The 27,498-nt window shown below is 35.5% G+C and overlaps 1 protein-coding gene across 3 annotated transcripts in view; it reads left to right on the forward strand.

Annotated features, from left to right (window-relative positions):
- The window catches only part of UBE2K (ubiquitin conjugating enzyme E2 K), a 72,301-nt gene that overhangs the window by 18,508 nt on the left and 26,295 nt on the right, over positions 1-27,498 (forward strand). For 2 of the 3 annotated variants that reach the window (XM_077136637.1, XM_077136636.1), the window contains exons 2-3: positions 12,861-12,954; positions 18,378-18,436. The exons of the other annotated variant lie outside the window; for it this stretch is intronic. In XM_077136637.1, the coding sequence (XP_076992752.1) occupies positions 12,861-12,954; positions 18,378-18,436 (153 nt within the window). The remainder of the gene's footprint in view (positions 1-12,860; positions 12,955-18,377; positions 18,437-27,498) is intronic. 3 annotated transcript variants of the gene reach the window in all.

Consider the following 27,498-nt stretch of genomic DNA (forward strand, 5'->3'; position numbering starts at 1 on the left):
AAATCGCGCGCCACTTGGGGATCTCACTGCAGCCGAGTCTCGCAGTAAGACTAGCCAGTCCAGACTGGGGTACGCTGTATGTCCATTCCCTGCCGTGGCCCCGGGAGCTGTTCTGCACTGTTTCAGTTCACCTAGTAGTTGCTTTGGAGGAGGAACTAAGACGCACGTACCTTACTAAGCCGCCATCTTGGACCCCCTCTTTTTTTTTTAATTGAGAAATCTTCACACATACATTTTGTATATGGTATACCATCAGTGGCTCACAATATCATCACATGGTTGTATATTCATTACCAGGATCATTTTTTTAAAGCATTGCATCACAGCAGAAAAAGAAATAAAGAAAAGAAAAAAAACTCATACATACCATACACCAAACATCACTAGTGTTTCCATCTGCCCAGTTTGTTTTACCATTTGTCCCTCCTATTATTCGTTTATTTTTTATCCATATTTTTACTTATCTGTCCATACCCTGGAGATAAGGAGACAGAAGGTTTTCACAATCACACAGCCACATATAACCTGTGTTCTATTTTTTTAAACTCTTTTTATCGTATATTGTAACCTATATTCAAAACAAAGAAATAAAAAGCAATAATTTTCAAAGCATTCTTCAACAAATTATAACCTGTATTCTTAACTTCAGTCTCCAAGTTCACTCATTAATGTTAGTTTATATTAGTGAGACCATACAGTATTTGTCCTTTTGTTTCTCCATAATCTCACTCAGCATAATGACCTCAGGGTTCATTCACGTTATTACATGCTTGCTGACTTCATTCTTATGGCTGTGTAATATTCCATCGTAGTGTATACCAAAGCTTATTAAGCCACTCATCTGGGCTGTTTCTGTCTCCTGACAATCGTAAATAATGCTGCTATAAACATTGGTGTGAAAATGTCTGTTTGTGTCCTTGTCCTCAGGTCCTCTGATACATACCTAGTAATGGATTACTAGATCACATGGCAATTCTATACTTAACTTCCTGACGAACTGCCAAACTGCCTTCCAGAGTGTTTGTATCATTTTACATTCCCACCAACAGTGGATAAGTGCGCCTGTTTCTCCACGTCCTCTCCAGCATTTGTCATCTTCTGTTTTTTTGTTAATGACCATTCTATTGGGTGTGAGATGATATCTCATTGTGGTTTTGATTGCATTTCCCTAATAGCCAGTGGAGTTGAGCATCTTTTCATGTGCCTTTTACCCATTTGTATTTCCTCTTGTGAAAAATGACTGTTTCTGTCTTTTGCCCACTTTTTAATTGGGTTGTTTGTCTTTTTGTTGTTGAGTTGAAGAATCTCTTTATATATTCTTAATACTAAACCTTTATCTGATACATGGTTTCCAAATATTGTCTCTCATTGTGTGGGCTCTTTTTACTTTCTTGACAAAGTTCTTTGACGCACAAAAGGATTTAATTTTGATGATTTCCTATTTAATCTATTTCCTTTTTTAATACTCGTGCTTTGGGTGTAAGGTCTAGAAACCACCACCTATTACAAGTTTTATAAGATATTTCCCTCTAACAGTTTTACAGTCTTAGCTCTAATGTTTAGGTATTTGATCCATTTTGAGTTAATTTTTGTATAGGGTGTGAGGTGTGGCTCCTCTTTCCTTTCTTTGGCAGATGGATATCCAGTTTTCCAATCTCCATTTATTGAAGAGGCTGCTCTGTCCTAGGTCAAGTAACTTGACTGCCTTATCAAAGATCAATGGTCCATACATGAGAGGGTCTATTTCTGAATACACTAGTCAATTCCATTGGTTAGTATATCTATCCTTATGCCAGTACCATGCTGTTTTGACCACTGTAGCTTCATAATATGGTTTAAAATCAGGTAGTCTGAAACCTGCCACCTCATTTATCCTCCTCACAATTTATTTAGCTCTTCCCTTCAAATAAATTTGGCTATTGGATTTTCTGTTTCTGCAAAGTTAGCTGCAGGAATTTTAATTGGTGTTGCATTGAATATATAAATCAATTTGGGAAGAAGTTAACTATATTTGGTCTTCCAGTCCATGAACATGGTGTGCCTTTCCATTTATTTAGGTCTTCCATGATTTCTTTTAGGAATTTCTTGTAGTTTTCTGTATATAGGTCTTCTGTATCCCTAAGTATTTGATTCTTTTGAAATGAAAATTTATGACCAAAGAAGTCATCCAGAAATAACTCTTAAGCATACCTATAGGTAAGCTAAGCTTCTCTGCTACATATACAAGCTTCACAATAGTAAGCCTTAAGATCTAGGGCTTGGCCTATTGATTTGAGTGTCCATAGTGTTTGACAATAGTATCAGGGGATTCCCAGATGGTAAAGTTTAATAGGTCTGTATTTTTTCTCCCATCCCTCAAGGGACTTTGCACATATTTTTTTTTATTATCGTCTTAATATACTCTGGACTGTATCTGAGCAGTACATTAAGCTATACAAGATTAAAGGCTCTCATTTTTATTCTGGGCTCCCTGCGTTTGTGTTGTTTAAATGAACTATCCAGACAGATTGAGTTAGGTTATGTGCTACAGAAAATTTAGATTCTGGATGAAATAAATTTTTCTTTCTTTGGTCTCAAAGAGTGGATGAGGTATAAAGTACAGACAATGTCTTTCTTCCTTACCCCTGTATTCTGAATTACTTTAATGTAGACCTGATCGGCTTTGTTCTTATCTCTAAATACCAGGTTATACATATATAAAACATCTTCTCGAAATCCAGAAATAACAACTCTGCAGAACTCTCTTTAGCTTGTCTTGTAGGGCCAATATAGTGGTGATGAACTCCCTCAGCTTTTGTTTATTTGTGAATGTCTTAATATTTTCCTCCTTTTTTTTTTATTTCTTTCTTTGCCTGGGCAGGTACCGGGAATCGAACCCGGGTCTCTTGCATGCAGGCGGGATCTCTGCCACTGAACCACCGTAGCCCTGCCTTCTCCTTTTTTAAAGGCAATTTTGCTGGGTATGGAATTCTTGGTTGGCAGTTTTTTGCTCTCAGCACTCAAATATGTCATATTGCCATCTTTCCCCATGGTTTCCAATGAGAAATCAGTACTTTTATAGATGTTTCTGTATATATGACATGTTGCTTCTTTCTTGCGGCTTACAGAATTTTCTTTTTATCTTTGGTATTCCACAGTTTATGTTGTGGTGTGCGTTTGAGTTCTTTGAGTGTCTTGAATGTGTATATTCTTGTCTTTTGTTAACTTTAGAAAGTTTTCAGCTATTGTTTCTTTGCATGTTCTCTCTGTTCCTCTCTCTTCTCCTCTTGGGATTCCCACAATGCATATATTGGTACGTCTGATGGTGTCCCACCATTTCCTCAGGCTCTGTTCACTTTATTCTTTATTCCTTTTGCTCCTCAGACTATTTGATTTCAATTGTTTTATTTTAAAAGTCACTGGTTTATTTTCCCAGCTCCAATCTGCTGTTAAACCTGTCTAGGGAATTTTTCAATTTTGTTGCTATGGTCTTCAGCTGTGTGCTTTTTCATAATTTTCCTGTCTTTCCATTCATAGTCTTTTTTTAATGATACAAATAGAATTTTTTTTTTTTTTTTTTTTTGCATGGGCAGGCACCCGGAATTGAACCTGGGTCGCCAGTATGACAGGTGAGAACTGTGCATGCTGAGCCACCGTGGCCTACCCACAAACAGTATTTTATTTAAGTAATTCATATTCAATGGAAAGAGACATGAGTAAAAATATATTCATCTGAAGATTCGGGCATTTACTCACAACATGTGACTTGTAATATTGATTGTCTGTTTGTGTCCATCTGACATTTTTCCAATTTCCTGTAGTTCTTTTTTTTTTTTTTTTTTAAAGAGAGAGGGAGGAAGGGAAGGAAAGACAGAGAGAAGGAAGGAAGGATAGAAGGAAGGAAAGGAAACATCTTTAAACATTTTCTTGTTTTATTGTATTTTTTGTTTGTTTGTTTGTTTTTTACATGGGCTGGGGCCGGGAATCGAACCGAGGTCCTCCGGCATGGCAGGCAAGCACTTTGCCCGCTGAGCCACCGCGGCCCGCCCTCCTGTAGTTCTTTGTCCAAGTATTACTTTAGCTCTGAGCATATTTAGTATAATCTTTTTTTCACCCAAGAAAAACCAATTGATAACACTTCTATCAGCTGGATAGTCACGTGACTGGCATCTGCTGGTCCCTTGCTCTTGGCTTCTGCTGCTTTCAGCCTCTCTTCCCATGGAAGTTCCTCACTTTGCTTCTCTGGGCTGGGTTTTAATCTCTTGGCTTCCCTTGTCTCCAGATTCTGGCTTGCTTAGATCTCATGGTGCCACCTGCTGGGCTCCAAGCATCTCCAAACATCCACGTTTCTGTTCTCTGAAGCAACCGTTCTCCAGGCATCTACATCTGCTCTCTTTTGTTGGCTCTGTGGCTTCTGTCGTTTCTGTCAGCTCTGACTCTACAAAATGTTTCCTATTTTAAAGGATTCCAGTAAACTAATCAAGACCCACCTGGAATGGGTAGAGTCACATCTCCATGTGATCAAAAGATCATACCCACACTTGGGTGTGTCACATCTAATCAAACGTTTCCAACCTCTGCAATATTGAATCAGGATTAAAAGAAAGGGTTGCCCTAACAAGATTGAATCAAGATTAAAACATGGCTTTTCTGGGGTACGTGGTACAGTCAGACTGGCACATTCTACCCTTTGGACCCCAAAGAAGACATGTTTTTTCCGTATACAAAATATATTCACTCTATCACAATATCTCAAGGCCTTAAACCATTTCAATAACAATGCAAATACAATACAAACTTAAAACTAGTACAAGATATCATCAAGTCAGTTTCAGGCATGATCTATTCTAATGCAGAAGTTCTCTGGCTCTGGACCTGTAAAAACTCAGAACAAGTTATCAGCTGCCAATATACAATATTTCTTTTATTTTCCAGTGTCTGGGAGCATCTAGTAGTAAAAACCTAAAAATGTGGAATTGTAAGCCACACCAAGCTCTGAAATCTGTTCTGCAACTAGTTGTTGCTCTTTGAAATTTATTGCTTCTTCACACAAAAAAAGAAAAAACAAGTTGATTATGACGATAAATGCATAGCTACATGATGATATTGCCAACTATTGTACATAGGATGATTACATGGTATGTGAATATGTAATATTGATCAATAAAATAAGTAATTTAAAAAAAAAATGAAGGAGAAGGTAGAGGTATAAAAGAGAGGATAGGGTTCAACAAATAAGTATGGCTCTTGAATCATTTATTGCTATTGCTTTTAGTTTCTGGTGTCTTGAAACAGCCAGATGGAAAAACCTAAAATTGTGGAACTGTAACTCTTATCAATCGATGAAATCTGTTCTAGGATGACCTTTTACATCTTTGTATGATACGTCTCAAGTCTGGTTTTGCTCATTGGTTGTTCCTAATGCTTTAATTTTCTCTTTTTGGCAGCCAGTTGCTTCTTGTTTCTCTGTATGTTTTGTAATTTCATGTTGAAACTTGGACAGTTTGATATTTTAACTTGTTGCTAGAAGGCCCCCCAAAAGAGAAAATTAAAGCATTAGGAACAGCCAATGAGCAAAACCAGACTTGAGACGTATCAGACAAAGATGTAAAAGGTCATCCTAGAACAGATTTCAACGATTGATAAGAGTTACAGTTCCACAATTTTAGGTTTTTCTATCTGACTGTTCCAAGACACATAGACTGTGGGGTGTCTGTTCCTTAAGCTTATATCCAGCTAATGTTATGACAGCTTTCTTTGAATGCCAGGGGTTAAAAAAAAAAAAAGTAGCACTTTTCCAGTCATTGCAGATTGACCTGTGCAGGTGATCTCCTTCAGAGCCTAAACAGTGAATTTTAAAAATATATTGAGGTCAAAGTATGGGGAATGCCTGGATCCTCTGTCTTGTCTTGGCTATGAGCATGTGGCCCTGGGAATGCCCCCATTTACACAGATAAAAATGTCACCTCTTCTCTAGGAAACAGTTTCCTCATGGTCTTGGGACTGTCACTGTATGTTCTACAGCTGGCAATCCCTTGCTTTATTTTGACTGCTTTTGCACAGTGTTCTATAGGAGAGCTCCACAAGATGCCTTCTACACACGGGGCAAAATTCTGGCACAGTGAATCTCTCGTGCCACTGCTAGGCAATTTCAGCCAGACACACATACTCTCAGTATGTGCGTAAAGGTTATTCTGCTCCTTTGGAACAGGTCCAGGGGTTTGCCGTGGGAGTTCAAGCCATCTCCTGGTGAGATTGGGGGTTGTGCTAGCCAGGTCCCCAGGAGATTCTACTGCTTTTTTATTTTATTTTATTTTATTGATTTTTAAATTAAAAAAAAAACAAGAAAGAAATACAAACATTCTTAATATATGATCATTCCGTTCTACATATATAATCAGTAATTCACAATATCACAGTTGCATATTCATCATCATGATCATTTCTTAGAACATTTGCATCAATTCAGAAAAAGAAATAGACAACAGAAAAATATAATGAAAATAGAAAAAAAAAACTTGTACATACCATATCCCTTACCCCACCCTTTCATTGATCACTAGCATTTCAAACTAAATTTATTTAACATTCGTTCCCCCTATTATTTATTTTTATTCCATATGTTCTACTCGTCTGTTGACAAGGTAGATGAAAGGAGCATCAGACACAAGGTTTCACAGTCATACAGTCACATTGTGAAAGCTATATCATTATACAGTCATCATCAAGAAACATGGCTACTGGAACACAGCTCTACATTTTCAGGGAGTTCCCTCCAGCCTCTCCATTACATCTTAGTTAATAAGGTGATATGTACTTAATGTGTAAGAGCAACCTCCAGGATAACCTCTCCACTCTGTTTGGAATCTCTCTGCCTTTGACATTTTGTCTCATTTCACTCTTCCCCCTTTTGGTCGAGAAGGTTTTCTCAATCCTTTAATGCTGGGTCTCAGCTCATTCTAGAGTTTTTCTCAATCCCTTGATGCTGAGTCACAGCTCATTCTAGGGTTTCTGTCCCATGTTGCCAGGAAGGTCCACTCCCCTGGGAGTTGTATCCCATGTAGACAGGGGGAGGGTGGTGAGTTTGCTTGTTGTGTTGGCTGGAGAGAGAGGCCACATCTGAGCAACAAAAGAGGTTCTCTTGGGGGTGACTCTTAGGCCTAATTTTAAGTAGGCTTGACCTATCCTATGTGGGGTTAAGTTTCATACGAATAACCCCCAAGATTGGGGGCTCAGCCTATAACTTTGGTTGTCCACACTGCTTGTGAGAATATCAAGGATTCAACTTTTACCCCTTTTTCACCATTCCCCGAAGGGGACTTTGCAAATACTTTTCCACTCACTGATCAGATCACTCTGGGATTCATTGGGGTATCACTCTGGACAAACCAACAAAATCTCATGTCCTACCCAAGGTTCCTTGTGCTTGTGTTGGTCAACCAACTAACTACATAAGTTATATTAGGAAATGCACTCATCAAAATATAAATTTTGTACCAAATAAGCATTTTTTGCTTTAGTCTCACACATAAGTTGGAATTTTAAAATATTAATTACCATCTATTTTCAGCACCTTGCAGTAATGACATTCCTTTTTTCTTCCTCATACAAAACCATTTTTAAAATTTGTGCGTTTAGTCACTGTCGTTATATATTCTAGGCATTCCTAGATTATACCAACTCAGTCTTTATCGTCTATCTTGCTTTCTGATTTCATTTATGCCCCCAGCCCTCCTCCTTCTATCATTCTTACATTCAGCTTCATTCAGTGTTTTAACATAATTGTATTACAGTTAGGTATTATTGTGCTGTCCATTTCTGAGTTTTATATTTAGTCCTGTTGCACAATCTGTGTATCCCTTCAGCTCCAATTACCCAATAGCTTACCTATTTCTATCTCCTGATGGTCTCTGTTACCAATGAAATATTCCAAGTTTATTCACTAATGTCAGTTCATTATCAGTGAGACCATACAGTATTTGTCCTTTTGATTTTGGTTAATCTCACTCAGCATAATACCCTTCAGGCCCATCCATGTTGTTACATACTTCATAACTTTTTCCTGTCTTACAGCTGCATACTATTCCATCGTATGTATATGCCGTAGTTTGTTTAGCCACTCATCTGTTGATGGACATCTTGGCTGTTTCCGTCTCTGGGTAATTGTAAATAATGATGCTATAAACATTGGTGTGCAAATGTCAGTTTGTGTCCTTCCCCTCATGTCCTTTGAGTAGAGACAGCATATAGATGGGTCCTGTTTTTTAATCCATTCTGCCAGGCTATGTCTTTTGATTGGGGAGTTTAATCCGTTAACATTTGGTGTTATTACTGCACGGGTAATACTTTTCTTCTGCTATTTTGCCTTTTGGAATTTATATGTCATATCAGTTTTCCTTCTTTTTACCTTTACTCATAGTCTTCCTTTCTACACTGTTCTCCACACCTCTCTCTTCTGTCTTCGTGTCTGTCTCTAGTGTTCCCTTTACTATTCTTGCAGAGCTGGTCTTTTGGTCACAAATTCTCTCAGTGATTTTTTGTCTGAAAATGTTTTAATTTCTCCCTCATTTTTGAAGGACAGTTTTGCTGGGTATAGAATTCTTGGTTGGCAGTTTTTCTCTTTTAATAATTTAAATATATCATCCCACTCTCTTCTCGCCTTCATGGTTTCTGCTGAGAGGTCTACACATAGTCTTATTGGGCTTCCCTTGTACATGATGGTTTGCCTTTCTCTTGCTGCTTTCAAGATTCTCTCTTTCTCTTTGACCTCTGACATTCTGATTAGTAAATGTCTTGGAGTACATCTATTTGGATCTGTTCTGTTTGGGGTACACTGCACTTCTTGGATCTGTAATTTTAAGTCTTTCGTAAGAGTTGGGAAATTTTCAGTGATAATTTCCTCCGTTAGTTTTTCTCCTCCTTTTCCCTTCTTTTCTCCTTCTGGAACACCCAGAACACGTATATTCATGCGCTTCATATTGTCTTTCAATTCCCTGAGTCCCTGCTCATATTTTTCCGTTTTTTTCCCTGTATTTTCTTTTTCTTGCTGGATTTCAGATGTTCCGTCCTCCAGTTCACTAATCCTATATGTTCTGTCTCTTGAAATCTATCATTGTAGGTTTCCATTGTTTTTTTTTGATCTCTTCTACCTTGCTTTTCATTCCCATAAGTTCTGTGATTTGTTTTTTCAGACTTTCAGTTTCTTCTTTTTGTTCATTCCTTGTCTTCTTTATATCCTCCCTTAATTTATTGATTTGGTTTTTGATGAGGTTTTCCATGTCTGTTTGTATATTCTGAATTGATTGTTTCAGCTCCTATATGTCATTTTGATTGTGGTTTGTTCCTTTGGGCCATATCTTCAATTTTCCTAGTGTGATTTGTTATTTTTTGCTGGCATCTAGACATTTAATTACCTTAATTAGTTTATTTTGGAGATTGCTTTCATTTCTCTTACCTAGGGTTTTCTTGCTGGATGAATTTGTTGTCTGTCTGTTCTTTGACATGTAGTTCAGCTTTTTCTGGACCTCTAGGTTAGGTTTTGTTTAATAGAGGAGAATTTTTCAGTTCTTGTTTTCTTGTTTCTTGCCCTGCTTGTGTGGTGCCTCCCCCCCACACACACACCCTTAGGAGGGTCTACTTAGGCATTATAGACCCCAGCTGGATTTTCCCGGACCAAACTGGCCTCTTATCAGGGGGAAGGAGTCACCTGCGTCAGTTTTCCATGAGGGTGAGACCCAGAAGGTTGAAAGCCTTTCCTGTGAGGTCTCTGGACTCTGTTTTTCTTATCCTGCCCCGTATGTGGTGCTTGTCTGCCTGCTGGTCCCACCAGCATAAGATAATGCAGTACCTTTAACTTTGGCAGACTCCCTGCTGGGTGTGGCGGAGAGGGAGGAGAGGTTGTAGGCTGGTTTTAATGGCTTCAAATTACCAAGCCCTGGTGTCTGAATTTCTTGAGAGAGTGTTTCCACCTGAGTTGAGCTTCACCCTTCCCCTGGGGAAGCCACAGGGTCCAGACAAGCCCTCAAACGAGCTTGTTTCTGCCTATGCCTGGGCAGTTGCAGCCTGAGAAGCCCTGCTGCTGTATTCAAAGACAGCCAAGCTTCTGTAGAAAGACAGCCACAAAAACCTCTGTTTCTTTTTTTTTTTTTTTTTTTTTTTTTCTTTTTCCATCAGCCCTGCCCCTTTGGCACCAGAGCAAAAATGAGTGACCTCCGCTTTGACCAGGTTCAGCTGAGATGGGGGCCTATTTTTAATAGTCAGAACTTGTTAATTAATTCCACAATTGGTGTTTGGTTAGGCTCAGCCCCAGCTGCTTGTAAAGTCTCTTTCCTTTCCCCTCTGTAAATTAGCCTGTGGGGGAGGGGCGCTGGGCACTGCAGCTTGGTGAACTCATGGTTCTGGGGGGACTCGCTGCCGGTCCAGCTGATCCAGACTGGGGTATTCTGTGTGTCAGGTCACTGACGTGGCCGCAGGAGCTGTTCTGTACTGTTTCTGGTTATTCAGTAGTTGTTCTGGAGGATGAACTAAAATGCGCACATTGTTAAGCCACCATCTTGACCCGGAACCAATAAGGGCTTTGTACTACTTACATCTACCCAGATATTTGAATTCTAAGATAAGTATTTTCATTTTGTAGCAAGAAAATTTAGTTAAATGTTAAGTGGCTTATTTGAATTCATATTAGTTGCAGAACTAGGATTTAACATGTCCAACTCCAAAGGTCATTTCTTTTCTAATGCTGTCATCTTTGCCATTTTCCATGTCTTCCTGGTATTGTCTGAGTTTTGAGTTGGGGTTTTAAGTTAGTTTGTGGGGTCAGTAGGGACTAGCGCTTTGGATTATGAAACAAATGGATATTTGAATTAAACTGTGGAGGTATTCAAAGGGTAATTTTTGCTTCATGGAGAAATTGTTGAGCTGCAAAACATCTTTGTTTTTAGCTTTCCATTTCCTTTAATCTTTAGTTATCTGCATTTTGGAAGTCAGGCAGTTGGGACAGGCGAAGAAAACAGCTCTTCATAATTGTTAGCCTTTCTTTCCTTTCCCCCAAAAGTTTAGTCTAATAAGATTCTTTATTATCATAACATTTTAGGATTATTTTCTTCTTTTTTGGCGGGGGAAGAGGAGGACTGTGGAAAGCTACATAGGATTTGAGAGCATTGATGATTTACAGTGTCTGATTTTTCTAGTTTTAACTTAGAAATCTTGGAGAAATGGAAGCCATTTGGCTTCTTAAATTGATTAGTGAAAGTCTGATGCCTCTGATTGTCTTTTTTAACATTATTCATTCGTATACATACCAGGCAAAGTATTTTAACCATTCCAAAAAATGTACATTTCATTTTCTACTGCAAATACCAGTGGTGATAATTTTGGGGGTGGGGATGGGGGTGTTGCATGGAAATCAAACCCAGTTCTCCTGGATTGAAGGTGAGCATTCTACCAATGAACCACTTGTGTATCCTGGTAATTATTTTTATTAGATCACAGGGAGAAGTTTCCTAGAGTGCCTATTTATAATTAAATTTCATTTTTGGATAAAATATTTTCAGGAAAATATGAAATTTTTACACACTAACCTGAAATGTTTAGAAAATCAGGAAATAAGCCATGACTAATTAGAATATTTTATAAAACTCAGGCAAGTTTTTAATCCTGTGTTATTATTAAAAGTCAAATTAAGATTAATTAGGAGTTATGAAATTTTTAAAATTTGGGGTTTTAAAATTTTATCTTGTTTCTATGCTAAACATTCTATTAAAACACCTTAGTACAGGGAATAGTAAAAATAGTATCTTTGTGGTGGGGCAGGTGGAAGGGGGTGGTGAGGGAGCCAAGAACCTTAAAACAGTAATTCTTAAACTGTTCCATCTAGTAAGGAAGTTTGAGAAATTGGATCCCAAAACAAATAATTACTCTTGAAATCTTAAGTGAGGCTTTCTTTAATAGGAATAGATATGTGATGTCAATTAGGTAAAAATATGGAATCCTAACATACAAATGGAAAGATAGCTTCTACATTAGAGATTTAGGATTAAAAAATTAAGAGAAATGTAAGATTTTATTGTGTTAGGATTGGAGATCAGCAAGATGTTGGTATGAGTTTAAAAATGTAAGGGCAGAGCCCGTTTGCAGGCAGGTATTTAAGAATGTTGATGTGTGTTCTGAATCATATGAGACCGCCATGACTCTGAAAGTGAGTTGTGCAAAAGGATTTTTGAGAGACTCAACTGTTACTATAGATGTGAAAGTACTTTGAGAAATGTAAAGTGCAAACTAAGTAGATGTGGATAAGTTTAAAATAGAAATATGTTTGAAAACTATATAGTTACCATTGAGGTAAATTAAGCAGAAAAGAAATTAAGAATGTATTAGAAGATTCTAGTGAATCCTGTAGGCTTTGAGAATTTTCATAGAAGGGGGAATTAATTAGATGCCTAGAGCTTTCTCCATTATAGTGGATGGTGTAGTATTTCTTTCAGCTAATCTAGGCATCTAGGATTATGTTGTTTAGTTCAAGTGAGGGTTTATGGTTTGAGTAGCTTTAACTGACCCTGAAGTTTATTTTTGTATGGACAGAAACAACTTAGCTTTGAGGTATATATAGTATAGCGTTGTTCATCTACAGCCGAACAGATTTGTTACTTTGGACCTAATATAAATCAGTATATAGTAGTATTGTTCACAGTGGTGTTCTTTTCTTTAAAAACAGCTAAGTTGAAACTGGTTAAAAGTTTTTGAAAAGCATAAACTTACTTTTACTAGAGCAGGCAAATCAAGTTTTTGAAATGGGGGCTTCAAAATTTTTTATAGGTAATACTTTAAAGTAGGCTTTTTTTCTTGCTGACATAACTAACATTTATTTTCTGTTTATTTTTAAGACGAGCAAAAATCAAATAAAAGTAGATCTTGTAGATGAGAATTTTACAGAATTAAGAGGAGAAATAGCAGGACCTCCAGACACACCATATGAAGGCAAGTACTTTTTTGTGTATCAAAATATTGTGCGTTTTAGAACTTACCTAAAACATTTAAATCAGAATAATCGTAAGTATTTATAAACTACATGGAAGCTGATTTCATTTGGCTTAGGATAAACAGCAGTTTTTAAATAATAAATTAGATATTTATTTTCTTACTGAATTTAAGCAAATTTTTTCCTTTCCCCCAAATGGGTTTAACAGAGCCAACTAATAGGTTATATAGGTTGGAAATTAACAGTATGAAACATATAACATGTTAAGCTTCTAACTGCTAGACTCTCAGTTGCTTTCCACAAAGTATCTATAACAAACCTTGCCTTAGATTTCTGTTGGATAAAGTGTTTTTGTCTTTGTTTTTTTAAAGCTCCTCTCTCCTGTTTGTCATTTAGCATTTGATTTACTCATATAGCTTCATACAAGCTATAGTCCAAATATTTGGTTTTCTTTATTCAAGAACATATAAAAAAGGCATATGGAAAAGAAATATACAAAAGGCATATGGAAAAGAATAGCAGCTTTTGCTGAACTTTATGCAACCTAAGTCTGTAGCTAGTTAGACTATGAAATTGGGTGGTGAGATACAAAAAGAAGCTTAATAGCTTCTTAATTCCTCAATTATCAAATCTTCAGTAATGAGTATTGCTGTAAATTTGGGTTATTCAGCATTGCCAAGTTCTTGCATATAACAGGCATTCAAATATTTATTCAGTGGAAATTATATAGCAGTTTGTAGCGTTCTTATAAGAGCTTTGCATGTATTTTCCCATTTGATACTTAAACAAATCTTTAACTAACTACAACTATCCCTATTTCATAGCTGAAAAAACTTAAGCTCAGAAAAGTTAAGTAACTTGTTTCTAAGGCATTTAAGTGGCATTTAAGTGGCAGTGCTTGGATAAGTCCTAATTGCCTTTTACCTTAAAACCTACACTTGTAATCACTCTCTGTTTTTGAATAAATTAGAATGATCTGAATATGAGAAGTGGTTATTGTATCTCTTATGGACATAGTGATTCTACAATTCCAAAATGGACAGGTGCTAAAAAAATTTTCAGATAAATCTAATATTCTGGAATATTTTTCCATTTTTCATTCAGATTTTTAAAGTCCCCCACCCAGCATCTCTTTACCATGTCCTGTTAATTCTTTAATGGTAACAATTGTATTTTCTATTTTATAGTTCATGATTTGATTCATTTAATTGTTCATATTGTTTATTGAGTGCCTACTATGTGCCAGACCTGGTCTGGATACTTCCAAGGATGCTATTTCATTTAGTCCTTTTTAATAATCATTAGATAGAAAAGAGACATTCAGTTATAAAAATCAAGTGATTATCTTAATAGCAGATATTCTATGTGGCTGTAGTGATACACTAATTTCTTGAAGGCTTGCATTATGGATATTTTTAAATTACTTTTCTAGGTTGTTTAGTTATACTACTAATAGAGTAGGGTAGAGCATTGTCATTCTAGTACTCTTCCATCATATTGACTTTATAAACAAGGTAATCCTGAGGTAAATTAGACAGGTAGAAGTTCATTACTTTCTTAGTAACCCTTAATAAGTAGGTGGTATTAAAAAATATGGATAATGTACATCTATTTGTAGAGTAATCAAGTTAAATATACCATGTTTTTAGAAACATGTTACCTAATTTTTAAGTGCTTAATTCTGTTGTTGCTAAAATGAGACATTAATATTTTGATGAACTGAGCTTTAATATGCTTTTTGGGTCTATACTTGACATATATTAACTTAAATTCTATTTTTTTAATCATAAAACTATTAAATAGAACTTTAAGGAAATCACCATTCGAAGGCATAAAGTTTAGATACTTTTGCTTTTAAATTGACTTGGGAAAATATTTTGATAATACTTTTGTTGGGCTTTTTGAGGATTTTTATAATCCAAACTTAAAAGCTAAAGCAAATGTTTACATGCCTGCTGTTCATGTCATTAAGTAAAAAGGCAGCTATCTCATATAGTGCTCAAAGTCATCAGATTGAGACATAGAATACAAAGGTGTCATATTACATATGTTGTTTAGCTCAATTTTTTTTGACTACTTTTGCATGGAGTTAATAACTCCATGGCAAGGGACTAGTTTTTCTAAGAATTTTACTTTAGTTATTAAGGCTTTTTTCTTTACAGTTATTTTAAATTTGTGGAATCTTTGTTGATATTTTTAAAAAATTTCACCTTTTTCGCATTTCTCATTTATAATATAAATGCTATTCTCCAGAAAGTAAATTTTTAATGTGAAATACTATAATATGAATAATATATTATCTTAAGATTTCCTTAGTTGTGTTGCCCTATACTTAATGCTATAGTGGTATATATTGAAAGTAGTCAAATAATAATGCAAAGCAGCATATTAATAACTGATGGAACAGAAATAGGAGTTCTGGGACTGTAGAGTCCAGCATTGTTTATATAATTCCTCTGTGGCTCTCACAGTGCTTCTTTAGTTTTTTTCCCTTTTTTTTGTATGCTGTATGGCAGGGTCGCATTTCACTATTTTCCCATGTGATATCCAGTTATTACAGCACCATTTGTTGAATTTTTGTTTGCTTGTTTTGTTGGTTTGTTTTGCTTGTTTGTTTTTTGGGGAAGTACATGAACCAGGAATCGAACCCTGGTCTCCTGCATGGCAGATGAGAATTCTGTCACTGAACTACCTTTGCAAACCCCACCCCCCCCACTGCTTCTAAGTGCTTGTTCATAGATATGTAAGAATGAGGAACTTTTTGTAAAAGGCTAAAGAGAAGGAAATCTCTTATTTAATCAGAAAAAAATGAGTCTTAAGAAGGAAAAAGAAGAGCCTGTGTATTATTCAGGTCAAATTTATCATACCTATATCTGAGACTAGCAGTTTTGACTCTGAACGTAAACTGTTATATTTATTCACAAAATTTCCTCAGGTTCCTTTCCCTTTCGTCTTTTTTTTTTTTAATTTTATATTTTCATTGCTCCTTTTTCACTTACATGGGCAGGTATCAGGAATTGAACCTGGGTCTCCGGCATAGCAGGCGAGAACTCTGCCACTGAGCCACCGTTGCCTGCCCTTCGTTACTTGTGTTTATGTTTCTCTGCTACCATATGCTCTGTGATTCAGGCATTCCAATTCAACTCATCAGTTAGTGTGGGACTTTATTAAAAGAATTAGCGAGAAGAGAACAGAAAAGGGCTTGAGGAAGGTGCTGTCAGAGGAATTGGTGTTTCATTAATCTTCCAAATTCACAGTCATCCATTCCTAACAATAGAGAAGTAATTGACAGAATCCAGAATATACTTAGGAAAGTCCCCTGCTTTTTACTTTTTCAAAAACTGAGTGTATGGAATTTTGAAGTAAATAATCCCGTAGTGCCCAGTTTTAATTTTACTTTATTTTTTATTATGGGAAATATCCCTGCTTAGCAGTAAACCTGATGTACTCACCACTGTACTTTTTTTTATTTTAATATTTTTATTGTAAAAACAACATACAAACATACAAATATTCTTGACATACAAATATTCCATACATGCTGTACAGTGGCTCACAATATCATCACATAATTGTGTATTCATCACCATGATCATTTTTTTAAACATTTGCGTCACTCCAGCAAAAGAAATAAAAAAGGAAAAACTCATACATACTGTATCCCTTACCCCCACCTCATTTACCACTAGTATTTCAGTCTACTCAGTTTTTTTAACTTTTGTCCCTTCTATGTATTTTTTTACCCCTATTTTTCACTTATCTGTCCATACCCTAGATAAAAGGAGCATCAGACACAAGGTTTTCACAATCACATAGTCACATTGTAAAAGCTGTATCATTACAATTGTCTTCAAGAAACAAGGCTAGTGGAGCACAGCTCTACAGTTTCAGGTACTTCCCTCCAGCCACTCTAGTACACCATAAACTTAAAAGGGATATGTATATAATGCGTAAGAATAATCTCCAGGGTAATCTCTGAACTGTTTGAAATCCACTACCACACTTTAATAACGATCAGGTCATGACCAGTGTTTAACTCATGAAACAAATCTCGGACATCGTTTCATATGTAAAAACTTCAGTAGCACAGTTTTATTTGCCATATTTGGCAGTAGTAGTCTATGTTAATGGATCATAAAATCTTATAATTGGAGGTTTGTTAGGGTTAAGATTAGCCTCTCATCCAGTGCAAGGTTTTCCCCTTTCTGTTTCTGGAAAGGTGATTATCCTCTGCTTGAATACAATACTATGGGAAGCTAGGTAAACTTTTTTTTGTACCTATTTGGCTGCTTGTTGTTCCAGATAACTTCAAACCAATGTGTTGCCTTTCATATATAGATTTCTAGTTAAGATAATCCTTTGTAAAGCTTTGCATTTTATGTAGCCATTTAAAAGAAGAGAGACTCATTTACTGTCTTTAAGCCTCTTGTTGCTAACCTCTTGTCTTACTGTTGATTTTTTTCACTTTTTATTTTGAAATATTTTGACTTTACAAGGCAGTTATAAAAGTAATACAGTGCCCATATAGAGAATTCCACCCCCCCACTTCCATACCCAAATCACTGCAATTTTAATTTTGCCACATTTGCGGAATTATACTAGCTACCTGTCAATCTGTCTGCTATTAGCCTAACTGCCTGTGATCAGTCCATTTTCTGAGCACTTGAATGTAGGTTATATGCATCTGCATTGTGCTCCTTAAACTCTTAATACTACCATGTATGTTTCCTAAGAACAAGGATATTCACGTGTGTACTCACCTTAAGTGTAGTTACCACATTCTAGAAATTTAAGGTTGATGTAAAGCTCATGGTCCAATTTTTTCATGTGTCCCAGTGATGTTGGATTTTATTTTCAAAAATTGAACAAGAAATGTTGGCATTTTAATTTTGGGTGCATGTTAAAAGATATATTTGAATTTTAGAGAACCAGTTAAAGTAGATTTTTTGTTTAGAGTTTAATCTGTGGCCTTTGCTTTTGTACCTATTTGCCTTTTTTGTTTTTTCTTTTCCTACTTTTTCCTTCCCATTTTCTTGTTATTTAGCAACTCCTAACACTGGATGAAACTAGACTAGAGAAAATAAAAGGAACTGGAACCTGTTTTAGTTAATTTTCCTAATTGAAATCTTTGGCATTGGATTATCTATGAATTTGATATATTCATCTATCTCTAGCTTTATTATTTATGGAAAAACTAATAATATAGTTGTAAGAAATGAGTTTTCTGTATGCTTTAAATAACTTTTAAATTAAAAACTAGTGTTTTGATTATTTTCTGTTTGGATTTCAACTTTAAGACATGAATTTGTTCTAATGGGATATAAAAAAGCAAATGTCTTCAAAAGTCTTGTCACTATGTTTGTTTGACTTCACATATTGAGATGAGCTGCATTCTTAACCTGCTGTTTTCCCCATTTTTTAGGAGGAAGATACCAGCTAGAGATAAAAATACCAGAAACTTATCCATTTAATCCCCCTAAGGTATTGTAACCCTGTTTTTTTTGTGCATGAAAATTTAAAAACTATTTCTTGATACATTTAGTTAAATATATATTAGTGCTTATTAAAATTAAAATTTTATGGGTTGTTTACTTGTGAAAGTTTGTTGTGGATAAGATTTCAAGTGTTGCTGGAAGCTTTACTTCTGAAGTTACAATTAAAAGCAGGTTTACTCAAAGATAGGCAGTAATAGCTCTGGACAGGGAAAGGATATGCATCTTATAATGGCTTAAATTCTAGATCTGGAGAAATGTTGAAGTGTTCCCAAACTTAGAAAACTTACACAGATTGAGAGAGGTTCCTAACTGGCCTCAAAGAAGTTTGCTTTTTAGGTAAGAGTAGTCTGCATTCATTCAACAATAATTTGAGTACTCTGTACCAGGGAATGTAGCAGTAAATAAAGCTGATACTGTCTGCTTTCATGGAGTTCACATTCTAGCAGAAAAAAAAAATTAAACAAGTAATTACAATTGTGATGAATTTTAAAAGAAGAAATGGAATACTCTAGTTTTATGGAACCTAACCTACACATTTTTTTTTTGGCTGGATAGCTTCATTTCCGTCTCTACTACTACTACTACAACTATCACCACTTAAGTTCAGGCATTTAGCATCTCTATTTTGCCTGTTAATCTCCCTTCCGTCTTTGTCACTTCTACTCAGCTTTCCACTGCTGTTTTATAAATCTTCCTAAAATGCCGTTTGATCATGCTTCTCTTCTTTCCCTGTTAATAAAGTCTTAACTTTTCAGCTTGGCATTTAAAACCTACCACAACCTAACCCCCAGACCTTTTTCCACTGTAGTCTTTTATCCTCCTACCTGCAAATAGGTCTCATTTTCCAGCATGGATTATTTACTTATTGGTAGATAAGGCTTATTCTTCCACACTTACCTGTCATTTTCACTTGACTTTCTGTTCCTTCTCCCACCCCTTTCATTTAAAAATCCTAGTTTTCTTTTGAAGTCTAGGTAAAAATACTGCTTATTTCCATTAATCTGTGCCCATAAATTATTTCTCCTTTTATTCTCTCATGTGCATTTTCCCCTTTATTAGCAAAATTATGAGTTTACAGAATAATCATGCATTAGACACAAGAGTTCCCATTTATTACCTTACCACCAACACCTTGCATTGGTATATAGAATATTTGTTACAATTGCTAATAAGCACATTTTTATAGTTGTACTATTAGAGGCGTGGTTTAACTTGAGGTTCACTTTTTCGGTAGTGTACTTCCATACTACCGAATGATTTTTTTTTAATTATTTATTTTGTTACCATGTCAACAATCTAGCATTTCCCCTCTGAATCATATTCAGATATATATATCAATACTGTTAATTGTATTCACAGTGTTGTGCTACCATCACCATCGTCCAAAACATTTCCATCATTCCAGATAGAAATCTTATACAGTTGTAAGCCAGAGCTTCTCATTCCTATACCTACCACATCCACTGGTAACCTGTATTCTAAATTCTGACTGTATGAATTTCTTATTCTTGTTTGTAATCAATGAGATCATACAGTATTTGTCCTTTTGTGTCTGGCTTATTTCACTTAACATGATGTCTTCAAGATTCATCCATGTTGTCGCATGTATCAGAACTTCATTCCTTTTTACAAATGACTAATAATCCATTGTATGTATATATGACATTTTATGCATTCATCAGTTGATGAACACTTGGGTTGCTTCCATTTTTTTGCGATTGTGAATAATGCTTTTGTTAATATTGCTGTGCAAGTATCTGTTTGAGTCCTGCTTTCAGTTATTTGGGGTATGTAACTAGTGGGTTGCCAGGTCATATGGTGGTTCCATACTTAGCTTTCTGAGGAACTGCCAGACTGTCTTCCATATTGACTGCCCCATTTTAACATTGCCCTCAGCAGTGAATAAATGTTCCAATTTTCCTGCATCCTCTCCAACTCTTATTTTCTGTTTTGTTTTTTTTTTTTTTTATAATACCAGCCATTGTAATGAGTGTGAAATGGTATCATTGTGGTTTGCATATCTCTGATGGCTAATGACGGTGACTGTTTTTTCATGTGCTTTCTAGGCATTTGTTCAGTTGCATTTTATATAATTTACATAGTATCAATCTAAATATAGTACCAGTACATGTATTATTTTGGCTTCGTATCTTTTATTAGCTTTTGTTCTCTGGAGGTCAAGTACCATATCTTACACCTTTGTGTTTTCTGCAGCCGTTAATAGTATCCTTTGAGCAAATTGTAGCAGTCAAGAGGGAATCTTCCAGAATTCATTCTTTCAAACTGTTGGCTGTTCCCATGTAAGAAGAGGCATGGTAATGGAAATTCCAGGATGAATTTTGAGCACTTACCAGTTTGGGTTGCCAGTTACTCTGTTGTATATGCATATCTGTTGTCTGATAAGCCTGGTTGATTCCTCCCTCCTTCCCCAACTCTGTTCTTTCTATTCTGTTTCTAGACCATCCTTATCCTGGTCACCCTCCTGAATTTGATATATATAAGTTGTCAATGTGTTATTAGAATTGAGTAGGTGGCCTGAAGATAATTTAATTGTAGAATACCATAAATTTCAGAAAAGGAGATTTTTAAATGTTTAGGAGATAAGGATGTGTTTGTGGCCTAAAGTGCTTTTGACAAAATGGAGATGAGAAAGGAAAAAAGAAAAAAAAATCTCCAAAGGTAGTGCTCTTAACCCACTAAATTTTTACCGTTAAATCATGATAGCCACTATAATTTGTTTTGTACTAAGAATTTTATCCCTTTCCTCAAACAGTCTTTATGACATGTCTAGTTAATGAGGGAACTGAGGCTTATATGTTGAATGGAACCCAGTTTGCATAAGGCTCTAGTAGCCCATGTGTTAAACAACTGTCCTTTACTTCTTAATCATGATAAGGAGAAAGATGAGCAACTTTTCTGAAACAGGGACTTTACTAAGAGCCAATCAATAATTGTTCAGATCTTCTGCCCTTTGTGTGTAGCTTATCCCCTTTGTGTGTTTCCATTTCCTCATATAAAATCCTCTCAGGATTGTCAAAATTGAGGAATTTAATCCATGTAAAGCAGCATATATATCAGTAATTCTTTGAAACAACTTTTCACATTTTTAACATCTCTGACATCAAAATGTATCTTCAGTGGATGGCATGTCATAATTTAATTGGCAGAAAGTTTTATTCCTTCTCAAGTGTATATAAAACAGTGTTGTCTTGAATAGTAATATAAAACAATGTTGTCTTGAATAGTTGATGGTGCCTGATAGTCAATGAAACATAAAACTTAGAATAGAGACTGACAGAGAGTAAGCACTTGATATATATTAGCTAGTATTAACCAGTGATTATCACCGTAAGAAGCCATTCCTCAAGTAGTCTGTTGAGTTCCCTCTGTAAAATCATTTTTAAATAAAATAGCATTGACATTTCAGTATCATCTATAAGTTGAAACTTTTATACCTTGCTGATTGAGTGTGAATTGATACAGCTGCTTTGGAAACATCTAGCTCAGAATGGTAAACATCATGTCACCTTATGACCCAGCAGTTGTACTTCTATGTATCTACCCAAGAGAAATGAGAACATATGGCAACTTGTACACAACGTTCATACAACGCTATTCACAGTAGCCCCAAAGTGGAAGCAACCCAAATATCTGTCAATTTTTGAATGCAATATGATATATCCATACAGTGAATTTTATTGTTATAAGAATGAATGAAGAACTGTTAGGTGCTACAACTTGAATGAACCTTGAAAGCATCATGCTAAATTAAAGACCCAAAAGGCCGCATATTACATGGTTCCATTTATGTGAAACATTGGAAGAGGCAAATCCAAAAGGATAGAAAGTAGGTTAAAGGCCTGGAGCTGAGGACTTGGTGGGGAAGATCAGGGAATGACTGCTGATGGGTGCCGAATTTCTTTTTGAGCTGATGAATATGGTCTAAAATTAGGTTATGGTGATCGTAGCAAAATTCTGTGAATATTCTAAATACCAAGGTGAATTATGTCTCACTAAAGCTGTTGATTTTTTTTTTTTTCATTTTAATCTATTATGATAGCTCCAAAGTGATCACATAGTCCAGGATCTGTTTTAGATACTTTAACATATTATTTCATTTAATTCTTGAAATAACTTATTAAACTTCCCTCCTTTTAAAAAAATAAAGTTAGGAGAATAGACTCTAAACAAAAGAGCTGAAAAGTCAAACTTTGAACTGAGTCTTTTTTATTTCAAACCCATGTATTTGTTGCTACCTCATGCTGCCCTTCACACCCCTACTGCCCTAATTCAAGCCATTCCATCTTGAGGTAGCTTCAAGATTTAGAAATATCTTCCTTAAATCAACTCAAATTTGTTTTCCTCTGGCTTCAACCAAGTTAGTCATAATTAGACTGTAGTACTCTTTTAAATATGGTATATATCCCATTATGGCATTAAACTTTTGCAGTAAATGTTAAGAACATCTAGTAAATATGACACTACATTGATTTGAAATTTTACTGTTTGGTAAATATAAAATAAATTTGAAAATATTGGGAATGTTTGTGTAGTTTTCTTGCTTTATCGTGTTTATATATATATTTACTATATAAAACTCAGGTTTAATTTTAAGCCTTATTAGGTAAAAGTAATGAAGTTAGCTGGTTATATTCTCTGTGCAGTTAAAATTGAGAAGAGATTAAAAACTTATATTTGTTTACCTTAATATAGCCACAGAATTTTTTGGTGTTATTATTCTCCAATAAGTTATTGACCAGAAAGGGGTAGGTTTACTTTGAGACAGAGAAAGGTATCTTTGAATCAGCTGCATGTAATATAGAAGGAATTTGATCTATTATATACAACTAATGTTATTTCTAGAGTAAACTAATATATATTCCATTAGTGAAAAAAAAATCATTAAAACTATAACTCAATGATTTGTCCAGTTATATATTAGAGATTAGGTTGTAAATTTTTCTTTTTCTTTGGCATTATGAACATATCCTTAAATGTGAAATTGAGCATAAATTCCAGTGTTAACCTTTTATGATTCTACCCACCTGAATGTTTATGTACATGAATGTTTAAAATAAAAAAGCATGGTGGGCCATGGTAGCTCAGTGGCAGAGTTCTCGCCTGCCATGCCAGAGACCCAGGTTTGAGTCCCGGTGCCTGCCTATGCAAAAAATAAAAAAGCATTTTCTGGGCGGGCCGCGGTAGCTCAGTAGGCAGAGTTCTTGCCTGCCATGCTGAAGACCTGGGCTGGATTCCTGGTGCCTGCCCTTGCAGGAAAGAAAAAAAAAAAAGAAGCATTTTCTTTTGTACAATGAGCTAAAGCTGGTTTAATACTGTATAGCCTTGAGTTCCAAGCTTAAAACTAGAAGTACTCTATGGAAATAAGAACTCACATGGTCTACCATGAAGTAGGAGGTGAGATGTTTGTTGTCCTAGAGAATGAAATGTAGGATGCATCCTTTAGGAGGAGATAAGTATACTGGTGATGGTATTCTAATATAGGTAATTAGAATAGTCTTCACTTTTGTCAGGTTATCATTTAGTTTCTACTGTGTACATACTGTTAAGATTTTTGTTTATTCCTTGAGTGCTCCCCAAAGCTAGTGAATGTTTTAGTTACCCAGATAGTATTAGTATCAGTTTTATCTAATGAGACTTGAATTGTTATTGATAAATGTTTTAGTACCATAAACCATCCTAATATGTTTTGTGTATCAGTCAAATATGGCTCAAAAAAAGTAGGTCAAGGACAATGTGAATCGCACAAATATACGTGTTGTGGGTGTCCCAGAAGGAGAAGAGAAGGGAAAAGGAGGAGAAAAATTAATGGAAGAAATTATCACTGAAAATTTCCCAACTCTTATGAAAGACCTAAAATTACAGATCCAAGAAGTGCAGCGCACCCCAAAGAGATTAGACCCAAATAGGCGTTCTCCAAGACACTTACTAGTTAGAATGTAAGAGGTCAAAGAAAGAGAGGATCTTGAAAGCAGCGAGAGAGAAGCAATCCATCACATACAAGGGAAACCCAATAAGACTATGTGTAGATTTCTCAGCAGAAACCATGGAAGCTAGAAGACAGTGGGATGATATATTTAAGTTACTAAAAGAGAAAAACTGCCAACCAAGACTCCTATATCCAGCAAAATTGTCCTTCAAAAATGAGGGTAAAATTAAAACATTCTCAGACAAAAAGTCACTGAGAGAATTTGTGACCAAGAGACCAGCTCTGCAAGAAATACTAAAGGGAGCACTAGAGTCAGATACAAAAAGACAGAAGAGAGAGACATGGAGAAGAGTGTAGAAAGAAGGAAAGTCAGATATGATATATATAATACAAAAGGCAAAATGGTAGAGGAAAATATTATCCAAACAGTAATAACTCTAAAAGTTAATGGACTGAATTCCCCAATCAAAAGACATAGACTGGCAGAATGGATTAAAAAACAGGATCCTTCTATATGCTATCTACAGGAAACACATCTTAGACCCAAAGATAAATATAGGTTGAAAGTGAAAGGTTGGGAAAAGATATTTCATGCAAATAACAACCAGAAAAGAGCAGGAGTGGCTATACTAATATCCAACAAATTAGACTTCAAATGTAAAACAGTTAAAAGAGACAAAGAAGGACACTATATACTAATAAAAGGAACAATTAAACAAGAAGACATAACAATCATAAATATTTACGCACCGAACCAGAATGCCCCAAAATACGTGAGGAATACACCGCAAACACTGAAAAGGGAAAAGGACACATATACCATAATAGTTGGAGACTTCAATTCCCCACTCTCATCAATGGACAGAACATCTAGACAGAGGATCAATAAAGCATTAGAGAATCTGAATATTACTATAAAGGAGCTAGACTTAACAGACATTTATAGGACATTACAGCCCACAACAGCAGGATACACCTTTTTCTCAAGTGCTTATGGATCATTCTCAAAGATAGACCATATGCTGGGTCACAAAGCAAGTCTTAACAAATTTAAAAAGATTGAAATCATACACAATACTTTCTTGGATCATAAAGGAATGAAGTTGGAAATCAATAATAGGCGGAGTGCCAGAAAATTCACAAATACGTGGAGGCTCAACAACACACTCTTAAACAACCAGTGGGTCAAAGAAGAAATTGCAAGAGAAATTAGTAAATACCTAGAGACGAATGAAAATGAAAACACAACATATCAAAACTTATGGGACGCAGCAAAGGCAGTGCTAAGAGGGAAATTTGTTGCCCTAAATGCCTTTATCAGAAAAGAAGAAAAGGCAAAAATTCAGGAATTAACTGTCCACTTGGAAGAACTGGAGAAAGAACAGCAAACGAATCCCAAAGCAAGCAGAAGGAAAGAAATAACAAAGATTAGAGCAGAAATAAATGAAATTGAAAACATGAAAACAATAGAGAAAATCAATAAGACCAGAAGTTGGTTCTATGAGAAAATCAATAAGATTGATGGGCCCTTAGCAAGATTGACAAAAAGAAGAAGAGAGAGGATGCAAATAAATAAGATCAGAAATGGAAGAGGAGACATAACTACTGACCTCATAGAAATAAAGGAGGTAATAACAGGATACTATGAACAACTTTATGCTAATAAATACAACAATTTAGATGAAATGGACGGGTTCCTGGAAAGACATGAACAGCCAACTTTGACTCAGGAAGACATAGATGACCTCAACAAACCAATCACAAGTAAAGAGATTGAATTAGTCATTCAAAAGCTCCCTAAAAAGAAAAGTCCAGGACCAGACGGCTTCACATGTGAATTCTATCAAACATTCCAGTAAGAATTAGTACCAACTCTCCTCAAACTCTTCAAAATAATCGAAGTGGAGGGAAAACTACCTAATTCATTCTATGAAGCCAACATCACCCTCATACCAAAACCAGGCAAAGATATTACAATAAAAGAAAACTACAGGCCAATTTCTCTAATGAATATAGATGCAAAAATTCTCAGTAAAATTCTAGCAAATCGTATCCAACAGCACATTAAAAGAATTATACATCATGACCAAGTAGGATTCATCCCAGGTATGCAAGGATGGTTCAAAATAAGAAAATCAATTAATGTAATACACCACATCAACAAATCAAAGCAGAAAAATCACATGATTATCTCAATTGATGCAGAGAAGGCATTTGACAAGATTCAACATCCTTTCCTGTTGAAAACACTTCAAAAGATAGGAATACAAGGGAACTTCCTTAAAATGATAGAGGGAATATATGAAAAACCCACAGCTAATATCATCCTCAATGGGGAAAAATTGAGAACTTTCCCCCTAAGATCAGGAATAAGACAAGGATGTCTACTATCACCACTATTATTCAACATTGTGTTGGAAGTTCTAGCCAAAGCAATTAGACAAGAAAAAGAAATACAAGGCATCAAAATTGGAAAGGAAGAAGTAAAACTATCACTGTTTGCAGACGATATGATACTATACTAGAAAACCAAGAAAAATCCACAACAAAATTACTAGAGCTAATAAATGAGTACAGCAAAGTAGCAGGCTACAAGATCAACATTCAAAAACCTGTAGCTTTTCTATACACTAGTAATGAACAAGCTGAGGGGGGAATCAAGAAACGAATCCCATTTACAATCGCAACTAAAAGAATAAAATACCTAGGAATAAATTTAACTAAAGAGACAAAAAACCTATATAAAGAAAACTACAAAAAACTGCTAAAAGAAATCACAGAAGACCTAAATAGATGGAAGGGCATACCGTGTTCATGGATTGAAAGACTAAATATAACTAAGATGTCAATCCTACCTAAACTGATCTACAGATTCAATGCAATACCAATCAAAATCCCAACAACTTATTTTTCAGAATTAGAAAAACCAATAAGCAAATTTATCTGGAAGGCCAGGGTGCCCTGAATTGCTAAAAACATCTTGAGGAAAAAAAACGAAGCTGGAGGTCTCGCGATGCCGGACTTTAAGGTTATTGTGAAGCCACAGTGGTCAAAACAGCATGGTATTGGCATAAAGATAGATATATCGACCAATGGAATCG

The sequence above is a fragment of the Tamandua tetradactyla genome, chromosome 19, assembly GCF_023851605.1.
Source record: "Tamandua tetradactyla isolate mTamTet1 chromosome 19, mTamTet1.pri, whole genome shotgun sequence".
In the NCBI taxonomy this organism is placed as follows: Eukaryota; Metazoa; Chordata; class Mammalia; order Pilosa; family Myrmecophagidae; genus Tamandua; species Tamandua tetradactyla.